Here is a 24,107-nt window from a genome sequence, read left to right as displayed (position 1 = left end):
GACCAAGTCTATAGGACAGTCATACTCTCTATGAGGCGGTAATTTCTCAGACTCCACTATGGAAAAGACGTCCTCATAGTCCCTGAATGCGTATGGTATAAAGGGTGTTTTAATTTTAATTTGGTTCACTGACAGCGACATACAGTGATTCTGACACTGTGGACTCCAGCGCACGATATCCCCTTGGTGCCAGTCAATAATAGGATTATGCTGGCGCAACCATGGCATACCTAACACAACTGCATGTGATAAATTGGAAATAACAAAAAATGACATATGTTCTGTGTGTAATGCCCCCACTGACATAACAATCTCTGTAGTAACAAATTCCACTCCACCCTGGATAATGGATGTACCATTAATCGCCGTGGTTTGAATAGGGGCATTAAGCCTTAAAAGAGGTACACCAAGTTTCCTTGCAAGCAAAAAATCTATGAAGTTGCCTGCGGAACCACAATCCACATAGGCCTTCACACACAAAGATTTCTTTGAAAATAAGAGAGAAACGGGTAACAAAAGTTTAGCCGCATTTGCGGGCAATACCTGAGCCTCTGGGACAGCACGACCAGAGCTGCCCAGAGGCAGATGTCCCAGGAATGTGGATTTCTGACGCTCAGCATTTCCCTTGAAGCCTCCAGGCTGCAGCATGATGGTATAGGAAGATGGGAGTATTCCTTCAGACTGTGCACTGGAGCAGGTGTAGGCCAGGTAATCAGCTCAGGGGAAAAAAAAAATCAGGAGACTGCTTTTATATATGATGGAAATATACACAAAAAGCAGTTCTTTTTTGGCCGGATATAATGTGACGGCCGTCTGCGAATCTGGGCTGCAGTGGGGACAGCACCCCGAGTAACCCCGAGACCCTTAACCCCTATACAGGGATCTGGAATTGTAGCAAGGCCCAGGAGGTAGCTGTCTAGATTAGCAGTGGACCAGAGCAGGACGGCCACCAAGGGGTCAAAACTAAAACCCGTAATCAAGGTCAGGATGCAGGAGTCTGAGACCAGGGCGCCGCAGAGGCACGAAATCAGCAGACAGAAGGAGAGTCAAAAGTCCAGGCCAGGGTCAGTAAAACCAGGAGGGCAGCGAGGTACAGAATCAGCAGGCAGAAGGAGAGTCAGGAATCCAAGCAAAGGTCAGCGTCAAAAAGTCGGAAGAGAGGCGGAGGTACAAAAATGGCAGGCAATAGAATGGTCAAGAATCCAGGCTGAGGTCAGAGTATACACTATAGAAATTCACACAGTAACACGCAGGGGAACCAAGAATATATCCGGCGGCTTGCAAGACCAGTCCCCAGGTATTTGAGGGATCAGGTCCTCCCTCACAGGTTCCCGGCCCGATGATGTAACCAGGACCGCCCCCGGACCAGGCCAGATGGACATGCAGTAAGCCCTACATGACTGACAGAGGGGCGGAGCCTGCGCCCACCAGATGCCTGCGCAGGAGCCCCCTCTCTGCCACCACCATCACCCTGGAGCGAACCACGGCGCCTCCCAGTGGCTGAGGCAGGAATAGCCGTCCCTGAGTCCGATGGCGACGTGACGGTCCGGCACCCCCGAGTGGCCGAGACCGGAACTGCAGGCCCTGAGTCTGGCAGTGACGTCCGGCGCCTCCTAGTGGCCGACGCCGGAACAGCAGGCCCTGAGTCTGGCTGCGACGTGACACCCTCCTGACCTTGACCCCAGTTGGTCATACTTTGCTTTGGACTGACCCCTTGTTATCTGCCCCCTCTTTCCACGGTATTGCCTTCTCATTCTGACCCTGGTTCTGTTCCTTCAATTGCTGACTCCGTTATTTTGACTACTCTTGCCTTAGGCTCGTTCATCTCATCTACAGCTACTAAGTACATACAACACTCACTAACTTTCTCCTGTATTGTCAATCATTTTGAAATTAGATTTGGGAAACAAAAAGGCCAACAGTTAGAACAGTACTATAGGTTCAGTGTATATAGGACAGTGTTAGAAATGGTGTTGCAAACATGCAATTGTACTGGAATTACTTAAGAACTATATATAAAAAAAAAGAGAAAACAATAACATAAAACGGAAGCACTGACCTGTGTCCTAGCTGACGACAAACAACAACTGCGTCGTTGTCAGTCCAGCCATCGTCACACACACTGCCCCACTCTCCATTCAGGAATACCTCCACTCGCCCTTCCTTAGTACTCTCCCCATCCACCAGCCGAACAGGGGGTCCTGAAAAATGTCATCAGATATAAATGTCTTTATGACTTATACATAAGCCTGTATTTGTGTTGTACTAATAGCCTTCTGTGGATTTATACCATATCTCTATATGCCTTCAATTGTATAGGGAAGCACACTGAGCCTTCTATTTCCCACAGACTTCTTATGTGCCCTCCATATACCTAGGGAAAATATTTTAACCTTTTTAATTACTAAACTGAATGTATACCAACAGTCTCATGATTTCTTACTGTACCAATGCAATATACAGTCATAAGTTAAAGTTTGGGCACCCCTATTAATGTTAACCTTTTTTCTTTATAACAATTTTGGTTTTTGCAACAGCTATTTCAGTTTCATATATCTAATAACTGATGGACTCTGTTATATTTCTGGATTCAAATGAGGTTTATTGTACTAACAGAAAATGTGCAATCTGCATTTAAACAAAATTTGACCGGTGCAAAAGTATGGGCACCCTTATCATTTTCTTGATTTGAACACTCCTAACTACTTTTTACTGACTTCCTGAAGCACTAAATTGTTTTTTGTAACCTCATTGAGCTTTGAACTTCATAGCCAGGTGTATCACATCATGAGAAAAGCTAATTAAGGTGGCCAATTGCAAGTAGTTCTCCTATTTGATTCTCCTATGAAGAGTGGCATCATGGGCTCCTCAAAACAACTCTCAAATGATCTGAAAACAAAGATTATTCAACATAGCTTTTCAGGGGAAGGATACAAAAAGTTGTCTCAGAGATTTAACCTGTCAGTTTCCACTGTGAGGTACATAGTAAGGAAATGGAAGAACACAGGTACAGTTCTTGTTGAGCCCAGAAGTGGCAGGCCAAGAAAAATATCAGAAAGGCAGAGAAGAAGAATGGTGAGAACAGTCAAGGACAATCCACAGACCACCTCCAAAGACCGGCAGCATCATCTTGCTGCAGATGGTGTCACTGTGCATCGGTCAACAACACAGCGCACTTTGCACAAGGAGAAGCTGTATGGGAGAGTGATGCGAAAGAAGCCGTTTCTGCAAGCACGCCACAAACAGAGTCACCTGAGGTATGCAAAAGCACATTTGGACAAGCCAGTTACATTTTGGAAGAAGGTCCTGTGGACTGATGAAACAAAGATTGAGTTGTTTGGTCATACATAAAGGTGTTATGCATGGAGGCTAAAAAACACAGCATTTCAAGAAAAACACTTGCTACCCACAGTAAAATTTGGTGGAGGTTCCATCATGCTTTGGGGCTGTGTGGCCAATGCCGGCACCGAGAATCTTGTTAAAGTTGAGGGTCACATGGATTCAACTCGGTATCAGCAGATTCTTGACTATAATGTGCAAGAATCAGTGACGAAGTTGAAGTTACGCAGGGGATGGATATTTCAGCAAGACAATGATCCAAAACACCGCTCCAAATCTACTCAGGCATTCATGCATTCATGCAGAGGAACAATTACAATGTTCTGGAATGGCCATCCCAGTCCCCAGACCTGACTATCATTGAACATCTGTGGGATGATTTGAAGCGGGCTGTCCATGCTCGGCGACCATCAAACTTAACTGAACTGGAATTGTTTTGTAAACAGGAATGGTCACAAATACCTTCATCCAGGATCCAGGAACTCATTAATAGCTACAGGAAGCGACTAGAGGCTGTTATTTTTGCAAAAGGAGGATCTACAAAATGTTAATGTCACTTTTATGTTGAGGTGCCCATACTTTTGCACCGGTCAAATTTTGTTTAAATGCAGATTGCACATTTTCTGTTAGTACAATAAACCTCATTTGAATCCAGAAATATAACTGAGTCCATCAGTTATTAGATATATGAAACTGAAATAGCTGTTGCAAAAACCAAAATTGTTTTAAAGAAAAAAGGTTAACATTAATAGGGGTGCCCAAACTTTAACATATGACTGTAAGAAAATCCTAAGAAATCAAATCAAATACAGAATACATACTAAACAAATAGAGTATCCCATGAAAGTACTATAGCGATATTTGTAAATCTGCACAGAGTAAGAAAAGCAAATCTGTACTGAATTTTTCAGCCTCACGCACCAGAATATACGGTAAATCCATGTTGTATAAATCTGTAAACAGTCCTATTAAAATCTATTGGTCCATGCATTATGGTTCTTCTGAGGGACTCTTTTCAACAAAAATATATTGATAACCTGGCATCTATCTAGCCATCTTTTACGTATCCTTTCTCCTCTAAGACTGGTTCTTAAAATCACACTTTACCTCTCTCGTACAAGTGATGGAAGCTAAAATAAGCCATCACTGGCAATTATCAAGTGCCAGACTATCATGTAAAATCCTGCTAATTCAACAAGCATCTTTTTATCCTACAGGATAACCTACCGTACATTTTTTGACCATTGCGTACCATGTTAATGGAATTTGACTAATTATGACAATATTTATTATTATTATTATTATTATTATTATTATTAATAATCCTCATTTTGTATATGTTGGCATTAGTCCTCGGTGATTATTTTAAATCAAGCCAAACATTACCATATAAATAGATATCATTTCTCTATTGAGTCTTCGGAATACAATATTAATAATATTATAACTAATAAAATAGTGAACGGCAATCCTACGAATCCAGAATCCACCAAAGCTATAAAGAAAAGAGACTGGAAACGGTCCCCCAACACAATATGAACTCCAGGGCAATATATGTCCTATAAGTAAGAAACTCTATATTGTGCAGCTGGTTCATTCAGAAGAACAATGATATTTACCAGGCGGGAGTTCAACTATGTCATTGCTGTCATTTGAGCACCGGATGCCCACATCTTCAGAGTGAGAGCAGTCATGCTGACCCCAGCTACTATGTGAACATTCCACTAGAGAGCGCTCCGTGCCTGTGCAAGCCACATCATCCAGAAATATCAACCCATTTCCAGGTCCAAACTCTGCTTTTGAAGCCAAACTGGAGGGACCACTAGAAAAAAGAAAAACACAGATGGAACACAGAAGTAAAAAGAATGTCTTCTGGTTTTTGTCCGGTTTTGATGGATCTCCATAGACTTTAATGACCAAAACTGGTCAGAATAGGACATGCTTTGAGTGTCATGGATCGGACACATGGATCTGTTAGTAAATTGGATTTGTGTATGAATCAGTAAAACTCTAGAGCCCATGAGAAAAACTATAAGATCTTGACCAGATGATAAAAGCCCTTTTTTATCTGTACTGTGCATATCTCTCAGTATTTGATCAGTTTTGGATGTAGAGATGATGCTACTATGATTATCATAAATTAAGTTGTGACAAGCGCAAACATTTTGGGACAAGACAATATTTCTACTGTGTATGTTGTGGACAGCGGGTAGGCAGAATCCCACCTACTATATGTATTGCACTTCTGTTGATCCTGTCGAATATACTGTACCTCCCTGAGAAAGAAGAGGATTCTTTGGTACTTTTGATGGCAGCTTGGGTTGCTATCAAAGCAACCTGGGCTTCCATAACACCTCAGCAGTGCCACAAGCTGATCGCCTCCATGCCACGCCGCATTGATGCAGTAAAGGAGTCCCGACCAAGTATTGAGTGCATTTACTGAACATACATTTCAGCAGGACAACATTTCGGATTTGAAAATCATTTTTCAAGCTGGTGTTATAAAGTATTCTAATTTATTGAGATGATGACTCTTGGGTTTTCATTGGCTGTAAGCCATAATCATCAACATTAGCAGAAATAAACACTTGAAATACATCACTCTGTTTGTAATGACTCTAATATATGAGTTTCAATTTTTGTATTGAAGAACTGAAATAAATTCACTTTTTGATGATATTCAAATTTAAGGAGTAGCATTTGTAGCTCTATCATATTCCGCAGTGCTTTAAATACGCTATTATCGCTGTCTCCATTGGGGCTCACAAATCTAAGTTCCCTATCAGTATGTCTTTGGAATGTGGGAGGAAACCGGAGAACCTGGAGGAACTTACGCAAACATGAGAATAATAATAATCATCTTTTTTATATAGCGCCAACATATTCCACAGCGCTTTACAGTTTAACAGTTTCAAAACACAAGTCATAAGTAACAACGTTAACAATACAATAATTAAAGCAAAATAAGACGACCCTGCTTGTGAGAGCTTACAATCTACAATGAGATGAGGGAGATACAAAAGTACAGGTGTGTATTTACAATGGTGTATTTACAATGATGGTCCAGCCATCTTGAGGGAGTGAGGGATAGATGGAGCTGGTGAATGGGCTACACATCCAAACTTCCACATAAAATTACTTTGATTAGTGAAGGTGATAGTCCGCTCTGAATGAATGTGTTTTGAGAGAGTGCCTAAAACTATGCAAATTGTGGATAGTCCTAATTTCTTGGGGTAGAGCATTCCAGAGGATTGGCGCTGCACGGGAGAAGTCTTGGAGTCGGGAGTGGGAGGAATGGATTAGTGCGGAGTTAGTTAGTGCTTAGACACTGATGTGTCAGCATTCACCACGGTGCCACCAACAGATAGCGTTTGTCCCACACTAAAACTTGCTGTGTGGTACCAATTCTAACAGTATCTAGGAACAGATCCCTGGTAACACTCTTCTCATGTGGGTACCACTATAGGAATCAATGCTCAGGTTGCATCCTTCCACATAAGATTGACACATAATTTTTAGATATATCTTACTATATGATATATCGCATTACAGGGACATAATCTGTCTTTTCTCCTATGATGCTTCAAAAAACGGGCGACTATATGATCAAGGCCATTACCTGGCCAAAACGTCATTTGCCTGTCGCTTCACCAACCACTAAAATAAACCTTCACTTGAAGCATATTTCCCATTTGTATGTGTGCAGTGATTTCATGAATTACTGTTAGTCGAAAGTCGTTTGCAGAGCGCAGCGGTCGGTTAGGCCAATTGACAGAAATGAGGGAGGAGATGTAGGGGGTGCCGCATTGTGGAGAGCTTTGTGGGTGAGAACAAGCACTTTGAAATGGATCCTCTAATGAATGGGCAGCCAATGTAATGATTGGCGAAGAGTGGACGCGTCCGAGTTCCAATTAGCCAGATGGATGACCCTGGCGGCTGCATTAAGTATGGACAAGAGAGGGGAAAGTCGAGTATCTGGGAGACCAATTAATAGAGAGTTGCAGTAGTCCAGGCGGGAGTGGATCAAGGCGACAGTGAGGGTTTTTGTTTCCATGGTGAGAAAAGGGCGGATTCTAGAGAAGTTCTTTAGGTGTAAGCGGCAAGAGCGGGCAAGAGATGGTATATGGGCTGTGAGGGAGAGATTGGTGTCAAACATAATATGTTATGAATGATTCACCGGAGGAGGAGAAAACAAAAATACAAGCTAAGTCCAGAAAACCGGAGAGGTTGGTAGCTATCGGATTGCAGACCCCTGATCCTATACACCACAACTAACAGTAGCCGTGGGGGGTTCCTATGGTGTCCTAGACCCCTCGTCACAGCCGGAGAACTACATAAGCCTAAAGAAGGAAAGGGGAAATCTAAACTGCCCCAGAGCAGACCCCAAAGCAATAGACAGCCCCCAACATGTATTGTCGGTGAAATACAGATGAAAACACAGACAGAAAGACAGGCTGAGCAAACGATGGGGCCCAACTAACTAGATAGGACAGGACAGAAAAGATGCTGGTTGCAATCCGCAAAAAACCCTACCAAAAATGTCCCAACCGTCTGATAGGGAAAAAGGCCCTGAAGTCGCTAGACTTCAAAATCACTATATCAGCACTCAGGTACAGTGGGGAAAAAAAGTATTTAGTCAGTCAGCAATAGTGCAAGTTCCACCACTTAAAAAGATGAGAGGCGTCTGTAATTTACATCATAGGTAGACCTCAACTATGGGAGACAAACTGAGAAAAAAAAATACAGAAAATCACATTGTCTGTTTTTTTTTCATTTTATTTGCATATTATGGTGGAAAATAAGTATTTGGTCAGAAACAAAATTTCATCTCAATACTTTGTGATATATCCTTTGTTGGCAATGACAGAGGTCAAACGTTTTCTGTAAGTCTTCACAAGGTTGCCACACACTGTTGTTGGTATGTTGGCCCATTCCTCCATGCAGATTTCCTCTAGAGCAGTGATGTTTTTGGCTTTTCGCTTGGCAACACAGACTTTCAACTCCCTCCAAAGGTTTTCTATAGGGTTGAGATCTGGAGACTGGCTAGGCCACTCCAGGACCTTGAAATGCTTCTTACGAAGCCACTCCTTCGTTGCCCTGGTGGTGTGCTTTGGATCATTGTCATGTTGAAAGACCCAGCCACGTTTCATCTTCTATGCCCTTGCTGATGGAAGGAGGTTTGCACTCAAAATCTCACAATACATGGCCCCATTCATTCTTTCATGTACCCGGATCAGTCGTCCTGGCCCCTTTGCAGAGAAACAGCCCCAAAGCATGATGTTTCCACCACCATGCTTTACAGTAGGTATGGTGTTTGATGGATGCAACTCAGTATTCTTTTTCCTCCAAACACGACAAGTTGTGTTTCTACCAAACAGTTCCAGTTTGGTTTCATCAGACCATAGGACATTCTCCCAAAACTCCTCTGGATCATCCAAATGCTCTCTAGCAAACTTCAGACGGGCCCGGACATGTACAGGCTTAAGCAGTGGGACACGTCTGGCACTGCAGGATCTGAGTCCATGGTGGCGTAGTGTGTTACTTATGGTAGGCCTTGTTACATTGGTCCCAGCTCTCTGCAGTTCATTCACAAGGTCCCCCCGCGTGGTTCTGGGATTTTTGCTCACCGTTCTTGTGATCATTCTGACCCCACGGGGTGGGATTTTGCGTGGAGCACCAGATCGAGGGAGATTATCAGTGGTCTTGTATGTCTTCCATTTTCTAATTATTGCTCCCACAGTTGATTTCTTCACTCCAAGCTGGTTGGCTATTGCAGATTCAGTCTTCCCAGCCTGGTGCAGGGCTACAATTTTGTTTCTGGTGTCCTTTGACAGCTCTTTGGTCTTCACCATAGTGGAGTTTGGAGTCAGACTGTTTGAGGGTGTGCACAGGTGTCTTTTTATACTGATAACAAGTTTAAACAGGTGCCATTACTACAGGTAATGAGTGGAGGAAAGAGGAGACTCTTAAAGAAGAAGTTACAGGTCTGTGAGAGCCAGAAATCTTGATTGCTTGTTTCTGACCAAATACTTATTTTCCACCATAATATGCAAATAAAATGAAAAAAAAACAGACAATGTGATTTTCTGGAATTTTTTTTCTCAGTTTGTCTCCCATAGTTGAGGTCTACCTATGATGTAAATTACAGACGCCTCTCATCTTTTTAAGTGGTGGAACTTGCACTATTGCTGACTGACTAAATACTTTTTTTCCCCACTGTATATTCTGAAAACAGAGCAAAGAGATCAACTGATCAGAGACAAAAATGGAATTCAGCCAGTCCCAACCAGGACTGGCTGAATACAAACACTAAGGAAACCAGACAAAATCTCATGGAATAATAGCAGGGCAAAACTTAGCTTTTAGTAGACAGGAACTAAGCTGGATGCAAGAGCTCAGAGCAGAAAGGATCACTAGCAGCCCTGCAGGGCCTCGGCTGCCTTATATCCACTCAGAAATTCCAGGTGTCCAATCATACTCCGCCTGTTCAGATGACAGGTTCTTCCATCCCAATCAATTTCACCACCTCTCTTCACCAGCAGAGGGAGTTCATCAGACACCAAAGGTGAAGGGGAGAATGAACTCACAACAATAATACCCAGACAGCGTGCCTGCTGCCAGGGTGTTATTATGGTGCCACCCACGGAGAGGAAAATGTCATGTTTAGGGTGGTTAGTAGACGGCAGGAGCAGAAGAAGTTCAGTTTTGGAGAGATTGAGTTTCAGATAGAGGGCGGACATGTTGTTGGAGACTGCAGACAGACAGTCACTGGTGTTCTGTAGTACAGCGGGGGTAAGGTCAGGGGATGACGCGTATAGTTGTGTGTCATCAGCATAAAGATGGTATTGAAAGCCAATTCTGCTGATGGTCTGTCCAATTGGGGCCGTGTAGAGAGAGAAGAGAAGGGGGCCTAGGACTGAGCCCTGAGGTACCCCAACAGTGAGAGGAAGAGGAGATGACGTGGAGCCAGGGAACAAAACATTGAAGGAGTGGTCAGAAAGATAAGAAGAGAACCAGGAGAGAGCAGTGTCCTTAATGCCTAGAGACTGGAGACTATAGAGTAGGAGATGGTGGTTAACAGTGTCGAAAGCTGCAGAAAGGTCGAGAAGAATGAGCAGAGGGTGTTCACCGTTACATTTTGCTGTTAAAAGGTCATTGGTAACTTTGATGAGTGCAGTTTCAGTCGAATGTAGGTGGCGGAAGCCGGACTGTGAAGGGTCTAGGAAGGAGTGAGTGGAGAGATAACGGGTAATGCGGGAGTAGACTAGGCGCTTCAAGAGTTTAGAGATGAAGGGGAGATTTGAGACTGGTCTGTAGTTTGTGCAGGAAGGGTCGAGAGCGGGTTTATTTAATAATGGAGTAACAATAGAGTGATTGAAGGAGGATGGGAAAATGCCCGACGAGAGGGAGAGATTAAAGATTGTAGTTAGGTGAGTTGTGATGACTGGAGAGAGAGACTGGAGGAGATGTGAGGGAATGGGGTCGGTAGTGCATGTAGTTGGACGAAGAGAAGAGCGGAGTCTGGAGACTTTTTCTTCTGTGATGGGATCAAATGTGGAGAGTGAGCCAGGGGAAATGCAGGGAGGGATGGGAGTCACAGCACTTAGTGGTTGGGAGCGGATTTCCTGACGGATGTTATCTATTTTCTCTATAAAGTGGGAGGCCAGGTCATCAGCATAAATGTCTGTGATAGGGGCTTGTGCTTTTGGCCTGAGGAGGGAGTGAAAGGTGTCAAAAAGTTTCTTGGGGTTGCTGGATAGTGAGGAGATCAAGGTGGTGAAGTAGGTCTGTTTGGCGAGGTGAAGGGCAGAGTTATAGGTTCTTAACATGAACTTAAAGTGGATGAAGTCTTCTGGTGTGCAAGTTTTCCTCCATAAGCGTTCAGGACTCCTAGAGCACCGCTGGAGAAATAGAGTTTGCAATGTGAGTCAGGGCTGTTTTACTCTGTGTTTGGAGGTTTTGAGGGGCGCTAGTTGGTCAAGGGTGCTTCTGAGAGTGTCATTGTAGTGATGTACAGCCAGATCAGGACGGGAAAAAGAGGAGATTGGGGACAGTGATGAGTGTAGGGAGTCTGAAAGTGTATGAGGGTTAATGGCTTGTAAATTTCTGAATGTGTGGTAGGTAGGAGTGTGCTGGGGTGGGCGAGGATTTGTTAGCGTGAAGGAGAGAATGTTGAGGTCATAGAGGGGAAGCGGTGAGTTATTTAGGTAGGAGATTGAACAGAGCTGGACAAAGACCAGGTCAAGGGTGTTACAGTCTTTGTGTGTCTCAGAGATTGAGAGCTGGGAGCGGCCGAGAGAAGTGGTTAGTGATAGAAGCTGGGATGCAGATGTGGAAGGTGGAAGTGGGGCTGTTAATGGGGATGTTGAAGTCTCCCAGGATAATGGTTGGGAGTTCTGAGGACATGAAGTGCGGCAGCCATGCTGAGAAGTGGTCAAGGAAGTGGATGGGTGAGCCTGGGGGCCGGTATATGACCGCTACTCTGAGGGAGAGGGGACGGAAGAGCCTGATGGTGTGTACCTCAAAAGAAGGGAATGAGAGTGATGTAACTGGGGGAATGACCTGGAAAGTGCATTGTAGGGACAGGAGTATGCTGACTCCACCACCAAGTCTGTTAGTGGGTCTCGGGGAATGGGAGAATTGTAAACCACCATGGGAAATGGCAGCAGGAGAGACAGTGTCAGAATCCTGACACATACAAACAGTGTCAGAATCCAGAACATACAAACTACTTGCAGATGTTGTCCTTAGTGGGATTTGAACCCACTAAACATACTGAACATACAAACTACTTGCAGATGTTGTCCTTAGGGGGATTTGAACCCAGGACCCCAGTGCTGTAAAGGTACAGTGCTAGCCACTGAGCCACTGTGCTGCACTTAATATAATATGCAGTAGTAATAATGCAAACATCACCTTTATTTAAAGCTTGCATAGAACCCAAGAACGTGAAGTTAAGTCTCTGACAGGTCCTCATCAATAAAGACTATTGTCTCGCTCCCTACAACCACTTTCATTATTTATTTGATTAAGGTTTATAAATACCTGAAGCCTAAATGTCTGCAAACCACCTGTGCATTACGTTCAGTCCAGCCATCATCACATACGGTTCCCCAATCTCCGTTATAAAATACTTCCAGTCGTCCTTCAGCAATATTTTGACCACCAGATAATCTCACAGCTCCATCTGTAACATACAGAAAATGTACTTTAAATTAGGGTTCTTTCATATTTGTCATGGTTATTATCAAGCCAAAACTAACCTACCTGTATAAGGATTACAGGAAACTCCAGCATCTTCAATGTGGTCACAGTTGTGATGTCCCCAGTCGTTCTTCTGACAGAAATCCAATGAAGACTCATTACCCAAACACTGAACTTCATCAAGCAATATGGGACCTTTGCCTTGTCCATAATGAGCCCACACCCAGGCTTTAGGCTTCCCACTAAAATGAAATGTTTCCTTTATATGTTTGGACAAATTGATTTCTTTTAGAGTAATTTTATATTAAAGCATATGGACATCATTGAAAATCCATAGTTGTAATCTGCCATCGTGCTGGGAGCACCTGCCATCCATGTTATAAATGGTTGGCTATGGCCAATGTGTAATATTAAAGTGCCTTGAAAAAGTATCCATAACCCTTGAACTTTTCCATATTTTTTCACGTTAAAATCCTGAGTGATCAATTGCCTCCAGAAGTTATTAAATGGAGTCCACCTGTGTGTAGTTTATTCTCAGCATAGCTGCAGATATTCTGTGAAGGTCTTAGAGGTTTGTTTGAGAAAAATAGGGATCAAACAGCATCATGAAAACCAAGGAACATACCAGATAGGTTAGGGATAAGGTTGTAGGCAAGAGTAAAGCAGCGTTAGGTTATAAAAAAAAAAACAACGCAAGCTCTGAACATCTCACTGTTCAATCTATCGTTCAAAATTAGAAGGAATAGGGCACAACTAAAAACCTACCAAAACATGGCTGTCCATCTAAATTTACATCTTTAACAAGGAGAGCATTTATTGCCTCCACTTGTACTTGAGTATTTGCCAGTTATCATGTGGTATTGATTTTCTTTAAACTTTGATTTACACTTCATGCATATACCTTTTACATTTATTTTCGTGCTTAGTGAAATTACTATACAGGTTAGGAGGAATATAGTTCTCATTATTATATGGGTGGACTGCAGGGGGTTTCCCCATAATTATTATATTATGAAGGTATGTTCTTGGGGTGTTTTTAAATGTATTTGTATCATTATTCAGTGACATGTAAAAGTTTGGGATCCCCTGGTCAAAATTACTGCTATGGTGAACAGTTAAAGTGTTATCCATTACTAGGACAACCCCTTCTTAAACTAAATGTTCGGCCCCGATAAAACAATACACTCACCTACCGCGCCGACGCCGTTCCCATAGTGTCGGCACTCACTCTCCCCTGGGCTGTGATGCAGTGTTGTGACGCATGACGCCAGCACCCAATCTGCGCTGGCGTCACTGTGTTCGCCTTCTTACGAACTGAACATGAAGATGAAGCCAGGGATCAAATGTAGCCCGGACTTCCTCTTCATGTTCTGTTTGTCTGAAGGTGGAGACAATGCTGATTGGGTGCTGGGCATTACATGTATTCCACTACATCACAGCCTCGGGGCCGCGAATGTCAACACTGCTGGAACGAAGCCGGAACGGGAGGTGAGTATAGGCATTATTATTTTATCGGATATATACAGTGGGGAAAAAAAGTATTTAGTCAGTCAGCAATAGTGCAAGTTCCACCACTTAAAAAGATGAGAGGCGTCTGTAATTTACATCATAGGTAGACCTCAACTATGGGAGACAAACTGAGAAAAAAAAATCCAGAAAATCACATTGTCTGGTTTTTTTTTCATTTTATTTGCATATTATGGTGGAAAATAAGTATTTGGTCAGAAACAAAATTTCATCTCAATACTTTGTGATATATCCTTTGTTGGCAATGACAGAGGTCAAACGTTTTCTGTAAGTCTTCACAAGGTTGCCACACACTGTTGTTGGTATGTTGGCCCATTCATCCATGCAGATCTCCTCTAGAGCAGTGATGTTTTTGGCTTTTCGCTTGGCAACACGGACTTTCAACTCCCTCCAAAGGTTTTCTATAGGGTTGAGATCTGGAGACTGGCTAGGCCACTCCAGGACCTTGAAATGCTTCTTATGAAGCCACTCCTTCGTTGCCCTGGCGGTGTGCTTTGGATCATTGTCATGTTGAAAGACCCAGCCACATTTCATCTTCAATGCCCTTGCTGATGGAAGGAGGTTTGCACTCAAAATCTCACGATACATGGCCCCATTCATTCTTTCATGTACCCGGATCAGTCGTCCTGGCCCCTTTGCAGAGAAACAGCCCCAAAGCATGATGTTTCCACCACCATGCTTTACAGTAGGTATGGTGTTTGATGGATGCAACTCAGTATTCTTTTTCCTCCAAACACGACAAGTTGTGTTTCTACCAAACAGTTCCAGTTTGGTTTCATCAGACCATAGGACATTCTCCCAAAGCTCCTCTGGATCATCCAAATGCTCTCTAGCAAACTTCAGACGGGCCCGGACATGTACAGGCTTAAGCAGTGGGACACGTCTGGCACTGCAGGATCTGAGTCCATGGTGGCGTAGTGTGTTACTTATGGTAGGCCTTGTTACATTGGTCCCAGCTCTCTGCAGTTCATTCACAAGGTCCCCCCGCGTGGTTCTGGGATTTTTGCTCAACGTTCTTGTGATCATTCTGACCCCACAGGGTGCGATTTTGCGTGGAGCACCAGATCGAGGGAGATTATCAGTGGTCTTGTATGTCTTCCATTTTCTAATTATTGCTCCCACAGTTGATTTCTTCACTCCAAGCTGGTTGGCTATTGCAGATTCAGTCTTCCCAGCCTGGTGCAGGGCTACAATTTTGTTTCTGGTGTCCTTTGACAGCTCTTTGGTCTTCACCATAGTGGAGGTTGGAGTCAGACTGTTTGAGGGTGTGCACAGGTGTCTTTTTATACTGATAACAAGTTTAAACAGGTGCCATTACTACAGTTAATGAGTGGAGGAAAGAGGAGACTCTTAAAGAAGAAGTTACAGGTCTGTGAGAGCCAGAAATCTTGATTGCTTGTTTCTGACCAAATACTTATTTTCCACCATAATATGCAAATAAAATGAAAAAAAAACAGACAATGTGATTTTCTGGATTTTTTTTTCTCAGTTTGTCTCCCATAGTTGAGGTCTACCTATGATGTAAATTACAGACGCCTCTCATCTTTTTAAGTGGTGGAACTTGCACTATTGCTGACTGACTAAATACTTTTTTCCCCACTGTATATATATATATATATATATATATATATATATATATTCAAACAATGTAAAAAACATATAGCCAGCTCACCATAAAGGAGTTCCTCTTAATGCAATAGTCGGTGTTCACCTTATATTCTGCACGGATCCAGGCAGGGAGTATGCCCCAACAAATAGGAATATAAGAGAATTGGGATCCAGCAAAAAGATGAAAGTTCACCAGAATTATAAAATCTTCTTCTTTATTTATCCATCAAATCATATAAAAAATATGTGAGGAACTCCAAACAATTGGTAACATTCCAGCAAGGGACAACTTGCTGGCTGGAATGTTACCAATTGTTTGGAGTTCCTCACATATTTTCTATATGATTTGATGGATAAATAAAGAAGAAGATTTTATAATTCTGGTGAACTTTCATCTTTTTGCTGGATCCCAATTCTCTTATATTCCTATATATATATATATATATATATATAATCACTTTTACATTTTAAAAATTACAAAAAGAAAAATGGGCCAATGTAAAAGTTTAGTACCTAGTATCACCCTCTTTTGCAAGTATCACAGCTTGTAAACATTTTTTGTAGCAAGACGAGAGCCTTTCAATTCATGTTTCAGGGATTTTCAGCCATTCTTCCTTGGAAAAATTCTTCCAATTCTGTGAGATTGCTGGGTCGTCTTGCATGCACCGCTATCTTGAGGTGTAGCCACAGATTTTCAATGATGTTCAGACCAGGGGACTGTGAGGGTCATTGTAAACCCTTCAGCTTGCACTTTTTGAGGTAGTCTATTGTGGATTTTGATGTATGTTTAGGATCATTATCCATTTGGGAAAGCCATCCTCTTTTCAACTTTAGCTTTTTTACAGATGGTGTTATGTTTGCATTAATAATTTGTTGAAATTTCATTGAATCCATTCTTCCCTCTACCCGTGAAATGTTTCCTGTGCCATTGTCTGCAACACAACTATAAAGCATGATTGATCCACCCCCATGCTTAATTGTTGATGAGATGTTCTTTTCCTGAAATTTTGTGCCCTTTTTTCTCCACACATACCTTTGATTATTGTGGCCAAAAAGTTCTATTTTAACCTCATCGGTCCACAGGACTTGTTTCAAAAATGCATCAGACTTGTTTAGATATTCTTTTGCATATTTCTGATGCTGAATTGTATGGTGAGAACACAGGAGAGCTTTTCTTCTGATGACTCTTCCATGAAGGCCATATTTGTGCAGGTGTCTCTGGCCAGTAGAACGATGTGCCAATAGCTGCTAAATTTTTCTGAAGGTCTTTGGTAGTCAAGCAGTGGTTTTGATTTGCCTCTCTAGCAATTCTACGAGCTGTTCTCACTGAAATTTTGCTTGGTCTTCCAGACCTTATCTTGATCTCCACTGTTCTTAGTTACATTTCGAACTGAGGAAAGGGCAACTTGAAAATACTTTGCTATCTTCTTAAAGCCTTCTACCACTTTGAGGGTCACCACCATTTTCATTTTCAGAGTGCTAGACAGCTGCTTAGAAGAACCCATGGCTGCTGTTTTTTGGCACAAGGTTAGATATTTGCATCACCTGGCCTTTCCTAATGATTATAGTGAACAAGCCATAACCCTAACAGGATAATTAATGTCTGAAACATTGGTCAAAGTTATCTGAGCACACAAATCTCCAAGGGTTCCCACACTTTTGCATAGGCTCATTTCCCTTTTTGCAATTTTGCAATGACAATATATTTTTTGCCTAAAATACAAAGTATTTTCAAAGGCTCCGGGGTGGCCTGTGGGGGGTCTTCATGTCGGCACAAGCATATCATTAACTCAAAACTGAAAATAAAGATTAAACAACAACCACAAGATCGATTTCATCAACCAATGTATCATTTTAATCAATATAACGGCGCCAACTTGACACTGTCTGAAGGATACTCAGCACAATCCTGCTGATAAGTTCCCTTTAACTGTTTACAATATCAGTAATTTTGATCAGGAGTGCCCAAACTTTTACATGCCATAAAATTATTATTGTTTGCAATATTCTGAATGCACACAGAGACTCCATTTCATGTGGCTCTATTCTTTTCTGCTATATACTGTAAAATTGTTTTGCTACATTGTTTGCAGCACCCCTTCTTATATATTTTAATTTTTTGTGGTGCACATTGTTCCCCTTTTTTAGACCTTTACAAAATAGATGCATTTATTTGATGTTGAGCAGAGAAAATGCAAGACTCTACTACATTTAGACTCACAATACAACAGGTTGTAGTAAATGGTACTCACTGAAATCCTACTTGTCTGCATATAACTTCAGCATCTTTGTCATCCCAGTGATCATCGCAAATTGTTCCCCACTGACCATTAAAAAATACTTCAACTCGACCCTCAAATCGGTCCTTTCCTCCCACCAGACGGAGAGGGGGCTTTAAATCTGCTCTTCAGAGAATGAAAAATAAGATCTTATTAGTAGTAGTGATTAGTAACCCTATAAGTGGGTTTCAGGACAGCAGAATATCAAAACAGTTGTCTGTCAGGATGGACAAGTGTTAAAAATTTACCTTCAGGTGGAGAACAGTGAATGGCAGCGACCTCTCTGTTACTGCAACCTTTGCCCTTGGTATAGCTGCAGTGCAGCAAGGCTTTCTCATCCCCTTGACAGTTGGCAGATTCTAGATGTATAGGCATTGTCCAGGGAGCATAATCAGGGATCTTTTTGGCTGTGCCAATTTCACTGTTAAAATAATTAGCAAAATATGTTTTTCAAATTTAAAGGGCACATACAAAGATGACCAGATGCTACATGTAGCGCTGCTGCCGACGTCCCTGAATGGTTGGGCTTACTCACCGCCCCAGCCCCGCGGCGTGGTCTCCCGGCATGTCCCTTCTGCTTCCTGGTGTGCGCACCGCAGTTCCAAATACTCCACTGTTCTTAAAAGGGCAGTGTCCATGCCCTCAGCCTGTTGCTGAGAGGCATTTAGCAAAATGTAGTACACCTGCAAGATGGCTCCCAGCCAATAGCTGGGAAACATCTTATATAAAAGACTCCCTCTCCCCTAAGGAGTTGCCAAGCAATGTAGTGAATCATTAGTTAGTAAGGTGTACTACTAGTGAGTTATTAGGTCCTCTGGTCCTGGTGTGGCCAGAGCTGAAACGTTATCCTGTTTCTTGTTAGTCCAGTATAGTTAGCCCTTGTTCCTGTCCCTGCTTCGGCGTCCGTACCCTGAAACCGCATCGGCGGGACCTGAACTGTTTCCTGAGACCAGTGAGTCTAACCTATCCCTGTGGCCGTCATGTCGACAAAGTCTGAACCAGTCCCTGTGGCCATCCTGTCGGCACAGTGTGAACCTTTCCCTGTGGCCATCCCGTCTGCTATTCAGAGACTGCACAGTCTGAACCTGTCCTTGTGGATGTCCTTTCAGAACAGTATGAACCTGTCCCTCTGGCCATCCCTTCAGCTATCCGGAGACTTCATAGACTTAACCTGTCCCTGTAGCAGTCCAATCAGCTATCCGGAGACTGCACTGACTGGACCTGTCCCTGTGGCCATCCCGTCAGCTATCCAGAGACTGCAAAGTCTGAACCTGTCACTGTGGCCATCCCGTCTGCTATCCAGTTACTGCACAGTCTGAACCTGTCCTAAGTAGCCGTCCTAACTGCACAGTCAGAACCTTTCCTAGTGGCTGTCCTGCCCTGTCTAGGAATCTGAGGAAAAGGCTTAGACCAGGCCTGGGCAAACCGCGACCCACGGGCCACATCCGGCCCTCTGAATGTTCCTGTGTTGCCCGCTGACACTCACAGCCAGAGGGCTGGAGTCCTCACCTTTGTATGTGAATGTTAAACCTTACCTCCCTCTTCGCTCCCAGCTTGTACTGTTGTATGTCCTGTGCAGGACAGGTAAGGGTTAAGTCCCCCACCATGCTCCCCCTGTGTTCTGTGGCTTATCACATCCACTCCATAGACTGAAAGAAGGATTTCCACCACCTCCTGTCAGCTCCTACCCATATGTGATGTGGATCTCTGCATGTGGAGTAGAGGTGGGAGAAAACTTTTTTCCAATGTTCCCAATTTATTGCTTGATCAACTGCTATTACGTGTTACGATAAGCTTTATTGCAACAAGTATTGTCAGGCTATATTCACACAACTGTAATATTTGTCCAAGTGCTGTCTATGAAAAAAAAATAAACCCGACCTCAGACAGAGCACTAGGAAAAATGTTATGGAATTTATCTATTTAGATTACAGCTTGAAAATGTCAGTGTGAGAAATGTCACAGCACCCACCTGTGTCTTCTGTATTTCAGATCAGACTCGCCTGTTGAAATCTATGGGTGTGCAAAAATAAAAAAATTGGATCCCATGTAAATCATCCGTATAGCATCCGATTTTTATGAATACATTTCCATTACTAACACAGGACACTATTTCTTCTTTAAAATTTTATTCACTTCTGAGGTCTAAAAATAGATGCCATACGGATGACAATACAGGTGGAAAATGGTCTTTTTCTAGATGAAAATAACTCTTTTTTTTTTATACGCTCATGTAAACTTCATCACATATGCAACTGCTTTTTATAAAGTGACAAAATTACCTATTTTTTGCTTTATAAGACGCTCCGGATTATAAGACGCACTAGAGAAGAGCGACTTTGCCTTTTTTCGGGTGGAGTCGGGTTTCATGAAACCCGACTTTCTTAAAAGTCGGGTCAAACGAAATAGGCCGACTATAGGGAAAAGTCGGAGGCCGACTGAAACACGAAACTCAATGCAAGTCAATGGGGAAGCAAAGTTGACAGGGAGTGGAGGACAGTAAACACACCTACAGTGCCCATTTGAATGCCAAAAACATCAATTCTTATTACTGAAGCTTGCCAACCTTAATTTACTTACTAATAATAGTTACGCATTGAAAACTGGGAGTTATTTGGCTAAAGTTGTGGGGGGGTTGGGCTGGCTCCAGGTTTTTGTGTGCCCTGGGCCAAAGAGTGTCAGTGCGCCCCTTTAACACATACCACAACTCATGATGCTCCGATATGCCACAGAAATATAGGTATAGTACAATGACAAATACTTCACTGCTTACATGACATGACTGATCTATTTTAAATTGTATAATAGCTCAAAAAGCGGACAGTATATTACTCCATACAGTATTATGGCCAACACATTGTGTGCCATACAGAATAATGAGCCCCATATATTTCTCCATACAGAATAATTGGTCACATATAATGTTCCATACAGTATATGATGAGCTCCACATAATGCTACAGTATTTCATGGTCCCTATGGACGATGCTCCAGTGTGTTATGGGCCCAAATAATGCTCTATATATAATGGGCCCCATTTGTAATGCTCCAGTGTATAATGGGCCCCTTAGATGCTGCTCCAGAGTCTGATCTGCCCCATTTACAATGCTCCAGTACATGATGGGCCTCATGGATGATGCTCCAGTGTATGATGGGCTCTAATAATGCTCCACATATAATGGGCCCCATTTGTAATGCTCCAGTGTATAATGGGCCCCTTAGATGCTGCTCCAGTGTCTGATCTGCCCCATTTACAATGCTCCAGTACATGATGGGCCACATGGATGATGCTCCAGTGTATGATGGGTTCTAATAATGCTCCATATATAATGGGCCCCATTTGTAATGCTCCAGTGTATAATGGGCCCTTAGATGCTGCTCCAGTGTTTGATCTGCCCCATTTACAATGCTCCAGTACATGGTGGGCCTCATGGATGATGCTCCAGTGTATGATGGGCTCTAATAATGCTCCATATATAATGGGCCCCATTTTAATGCTCCAGTGTATAACGGGCCCCTTAGATGCTGCTCAAGTGTCTGATCTGCCCCATTTACAATGCTCCAGTACATGATGGGCCTCATGGATGATGCTCCAGTGTATGATGGGTTCTAATAATGCTCCATATATAATGGGATCCATTTGTAATGCTCCAGTGTATAATGGGCCCCTTAGATGCTGCTCCAGTGTCTGATCTGCCCCATTTATAATGCTCCAGTATCTGATGGGCCCTATTTTTAATTAACCCAGGCATGGTATGTGAAAAGAGCTCCATGGAGTATTCTGAAGTGTGTGCTGCCACATCCTTCACTTTTGGTGTGGGTGAAGGACAAAAGGAAAGGGGTTGCTCCTGACCATAAGCCTGCAGTTACGACTTGCTTGCATTTTTTACAACTTCAGAAGAGGAGGCGATAGAGCTGGAGCCTGTTTCAGCAATGTAAGCCACAAACAGTTCCAGATGCTCTGGCTTTAAAAGCAGTCTACCTACTCCCAGAAAAGGGATCCTTACAGGCCTTCCCGAGCTACACCATGATGCAGGCTCAACACCTCCTGCCTTAGCTGCTATTGTGTTTTTGGCACTACCAGCAGATACACCACCACCATTAGTACCAGGTGGCCCCCCCACGCCCGCGTCCTCTTCCACCATACTTCCTCATGTTTTGGAAAATGGACCCAAAATACCAGCAGATATATGGTACTGTATCAGAAGCGTACAGCTGTATACAGTGTTGGCCAAATTGAAAATCTCGGTATATATTTCCGGAATCACCCTCAGACGCTCACTCAGTCGGGGTTTGACCATAATAAAAAATGTTGTAAAAAAGGTACTGGATAACAAGATAGCAAGTATATATATTTTAGGGTACAATTGAAATCTCCGTATAAATAGTCCCTTAGTCACTCTCAGACGCTTATTCAGTATGGATTTAACCATAATGCTAAATGTTGAACAAAGGTACTGTATAACAAGATACAAGCTGTATCGAGTATGGTGTAAAAATTGGTATCTCCGATTCACCGTATAAATAGAAGGCATAACCCACACACGCTCACTCACTATGGATGATGTAGGGAAGGTGGACTGACAGACAAACCTGCCTGTAGTTAGAAGCAGAGGTGTAGTGCAGTGTAGGTGTGAAACTGCTAAGATAAAGAGAAAGGGTGCAGTGTTTTAGCTTGCCCATTGGAGGGCAGTGGAGAGTGTAGGAGTGGGACTGAATAACTGCCATTGGTCAGAGAAACTGTCAGGCGATGGTGGGCGGAGTTACTAGAACTGGAAGTATAAAAGGCTGAGGGAAGGTTCTGGAAGAGTCAGTCAGCGAAGGGAGCACAGTAAAGAGGAAGTTCTGCTGAGGAAATAGAGACAGTGGAAAGGCTCCAGAGAGGACTGACAGTTGAGGTGGTCACGGGGGATGGCCCAGAGGACGGTAGCCGCAGACGAAGACGGCCTGGGGCTATCATACGGACGGTGTGCTCAGACTGGTGAAGCGCTGTGGTGGATGGGCATAGGGCAGCCCCAGTGGAAGAGCCACAGAGGACGCCACGATTATAGTAACAAAGGAAGTGAAGGTACTGGGGCCTGTGTACAGAGAAATGTGAAACGGCTGTGGTGAATTGCTGTGGTCGACAGAAGGATGGGCAATAAAAACGGACCTCTTCAATACAAACTCTGTTTCAGTCTCGTGTTTGTCTGCGGCAAGAAGAGGGTCCCCCCCCAGTTGGTTATCCTACAGATGATACTGTAATACAAATTTTTGAACCAAGGTACTGTATCAGCACACACCAGATGTATCCAGTCTAGGGGTAAATTTGCGTCTATACTTCCAGAGTCAGACACAGACACTCACAGGCTCACTATGTATTACACCAGAATTAAAAAAGTAGAAAAAGGGAAAGGTATTCAAAGCGTACACCAGTAGACAGTGTTGTGGTACTTTTAAATCTTCGTATATATTTCAATCTCAGTAAGCCAGTCCAGACTCTCTGCTACTGGAAACTACATGGATACAATTAGAGACGGAAAATCGAGTGTTAGCAGAAATTTTGGAATTACTCATCGCGGGAAAACCTCCCGGTAGATGTTGCAGAGGCGATGCAGATCCTCAATTACTGTGTCTGTGGAGAAAGCGAAAAAGGTTCTTTGTGAAGAAAGGATTGCTTTATCGCAGTAGCGTGGATCACATCACATCACATGAGTCTGGTCATTTTGGAGTGCAAAAGACAGAAGCCACAGGTCGTAGGCAATTCTATTGGATTGACATGAGAGGAGACATTTAAAAATGGTGGCAGGAATGTCACACCGCCGTGACTATCACAACTGTGAAAGGTGATCATAAACCACCACTGCATCTGCTTGTAAGTTGACGTCCATTTCAAATGGTAGCCATTGATCATCTGAAGGTAGAGGCCAGCAGGACAGGCCATAGCTACATCTTAACCATCAATGATCAATACAACAAATTTCTAGTGGCCGTCCCTGCGAAGGATTTAACTGCCCAGACTACACAGCGGTGGAGCAGGGAGAGGTAAGTATTGCAACTTGCAAGTGCTGTGGCCATGAAAAAGCAGGGGGGGCACACTCGTGGGTGATGGTACTGGCACAGGGCCCCTCATAGTACGCTGGTGTGTTTGACGGCGAGTGGGCCCCCCCA

General features: G+C 43.2%; 1 protein-coding gene across 2 annotated transcripts in view; it reads right to left on the bottom strand.

Moving 5' to 3' along the window:
* The window catches only part of LOC141072858 (neurotrypsin-like), a 143,918-nt gene that overhangs the window by 50,271 nt on the left and 69,540 nt on the right, over window positions 1-24,107 (bottom strand). For both annotated transcript variants that reach the window (XM_073560049.1, XM_073560050.1), the window contains exons 5-10: window positions 18,206-18,378; window positions 17,931-18,078; window positions 12,607-12,785; window positions 12,385-12,526; window positions 4,959-5,161; window positions 2,060-2,201 (exon numbers count right to left, since the gene is read on the bottom strand). In XM_073560049.1, the coding sequence (XP_073416150.1) occupies window positions 2,060-2,201; window positions 4,959-5,161; window positions 12,385-12,526; window positions 12,607-12,785; window positions 17,931-18,078; window positions 18,206-18,378 (987 nt within the window). The remainder of the gene's footprint in view (window positions 1-2,059; window positions 2,202-4,958; window positions 5,162-12,384; window positions 12,527-12,606; window positions 12,786-17,930; window positions 18,079-18,205; window positions 18,379-24,107) is intronic.

The sequence above is a fragment of the Dendrobates tinctorius genome, unplaced genomic scaffold (assembly GCF_039654945.1).
Source record: "Dendrobates tinctorius isolate UK_male_01 unplaced genomic scaffold, ASM3965494v1 ptg000292l, whole genome shotgun sequence".
NCBI classification, from domain to species: domain Eukaryota; kingdom Metazoa; phylum Chordata; class Amphibia; order Anura; family Dendrobatidae; genus Dendrobates; species Dendrobates tinctorius.
This window is presented reverse-complemented; position numbering and strand designations above follow the sequence as displayed.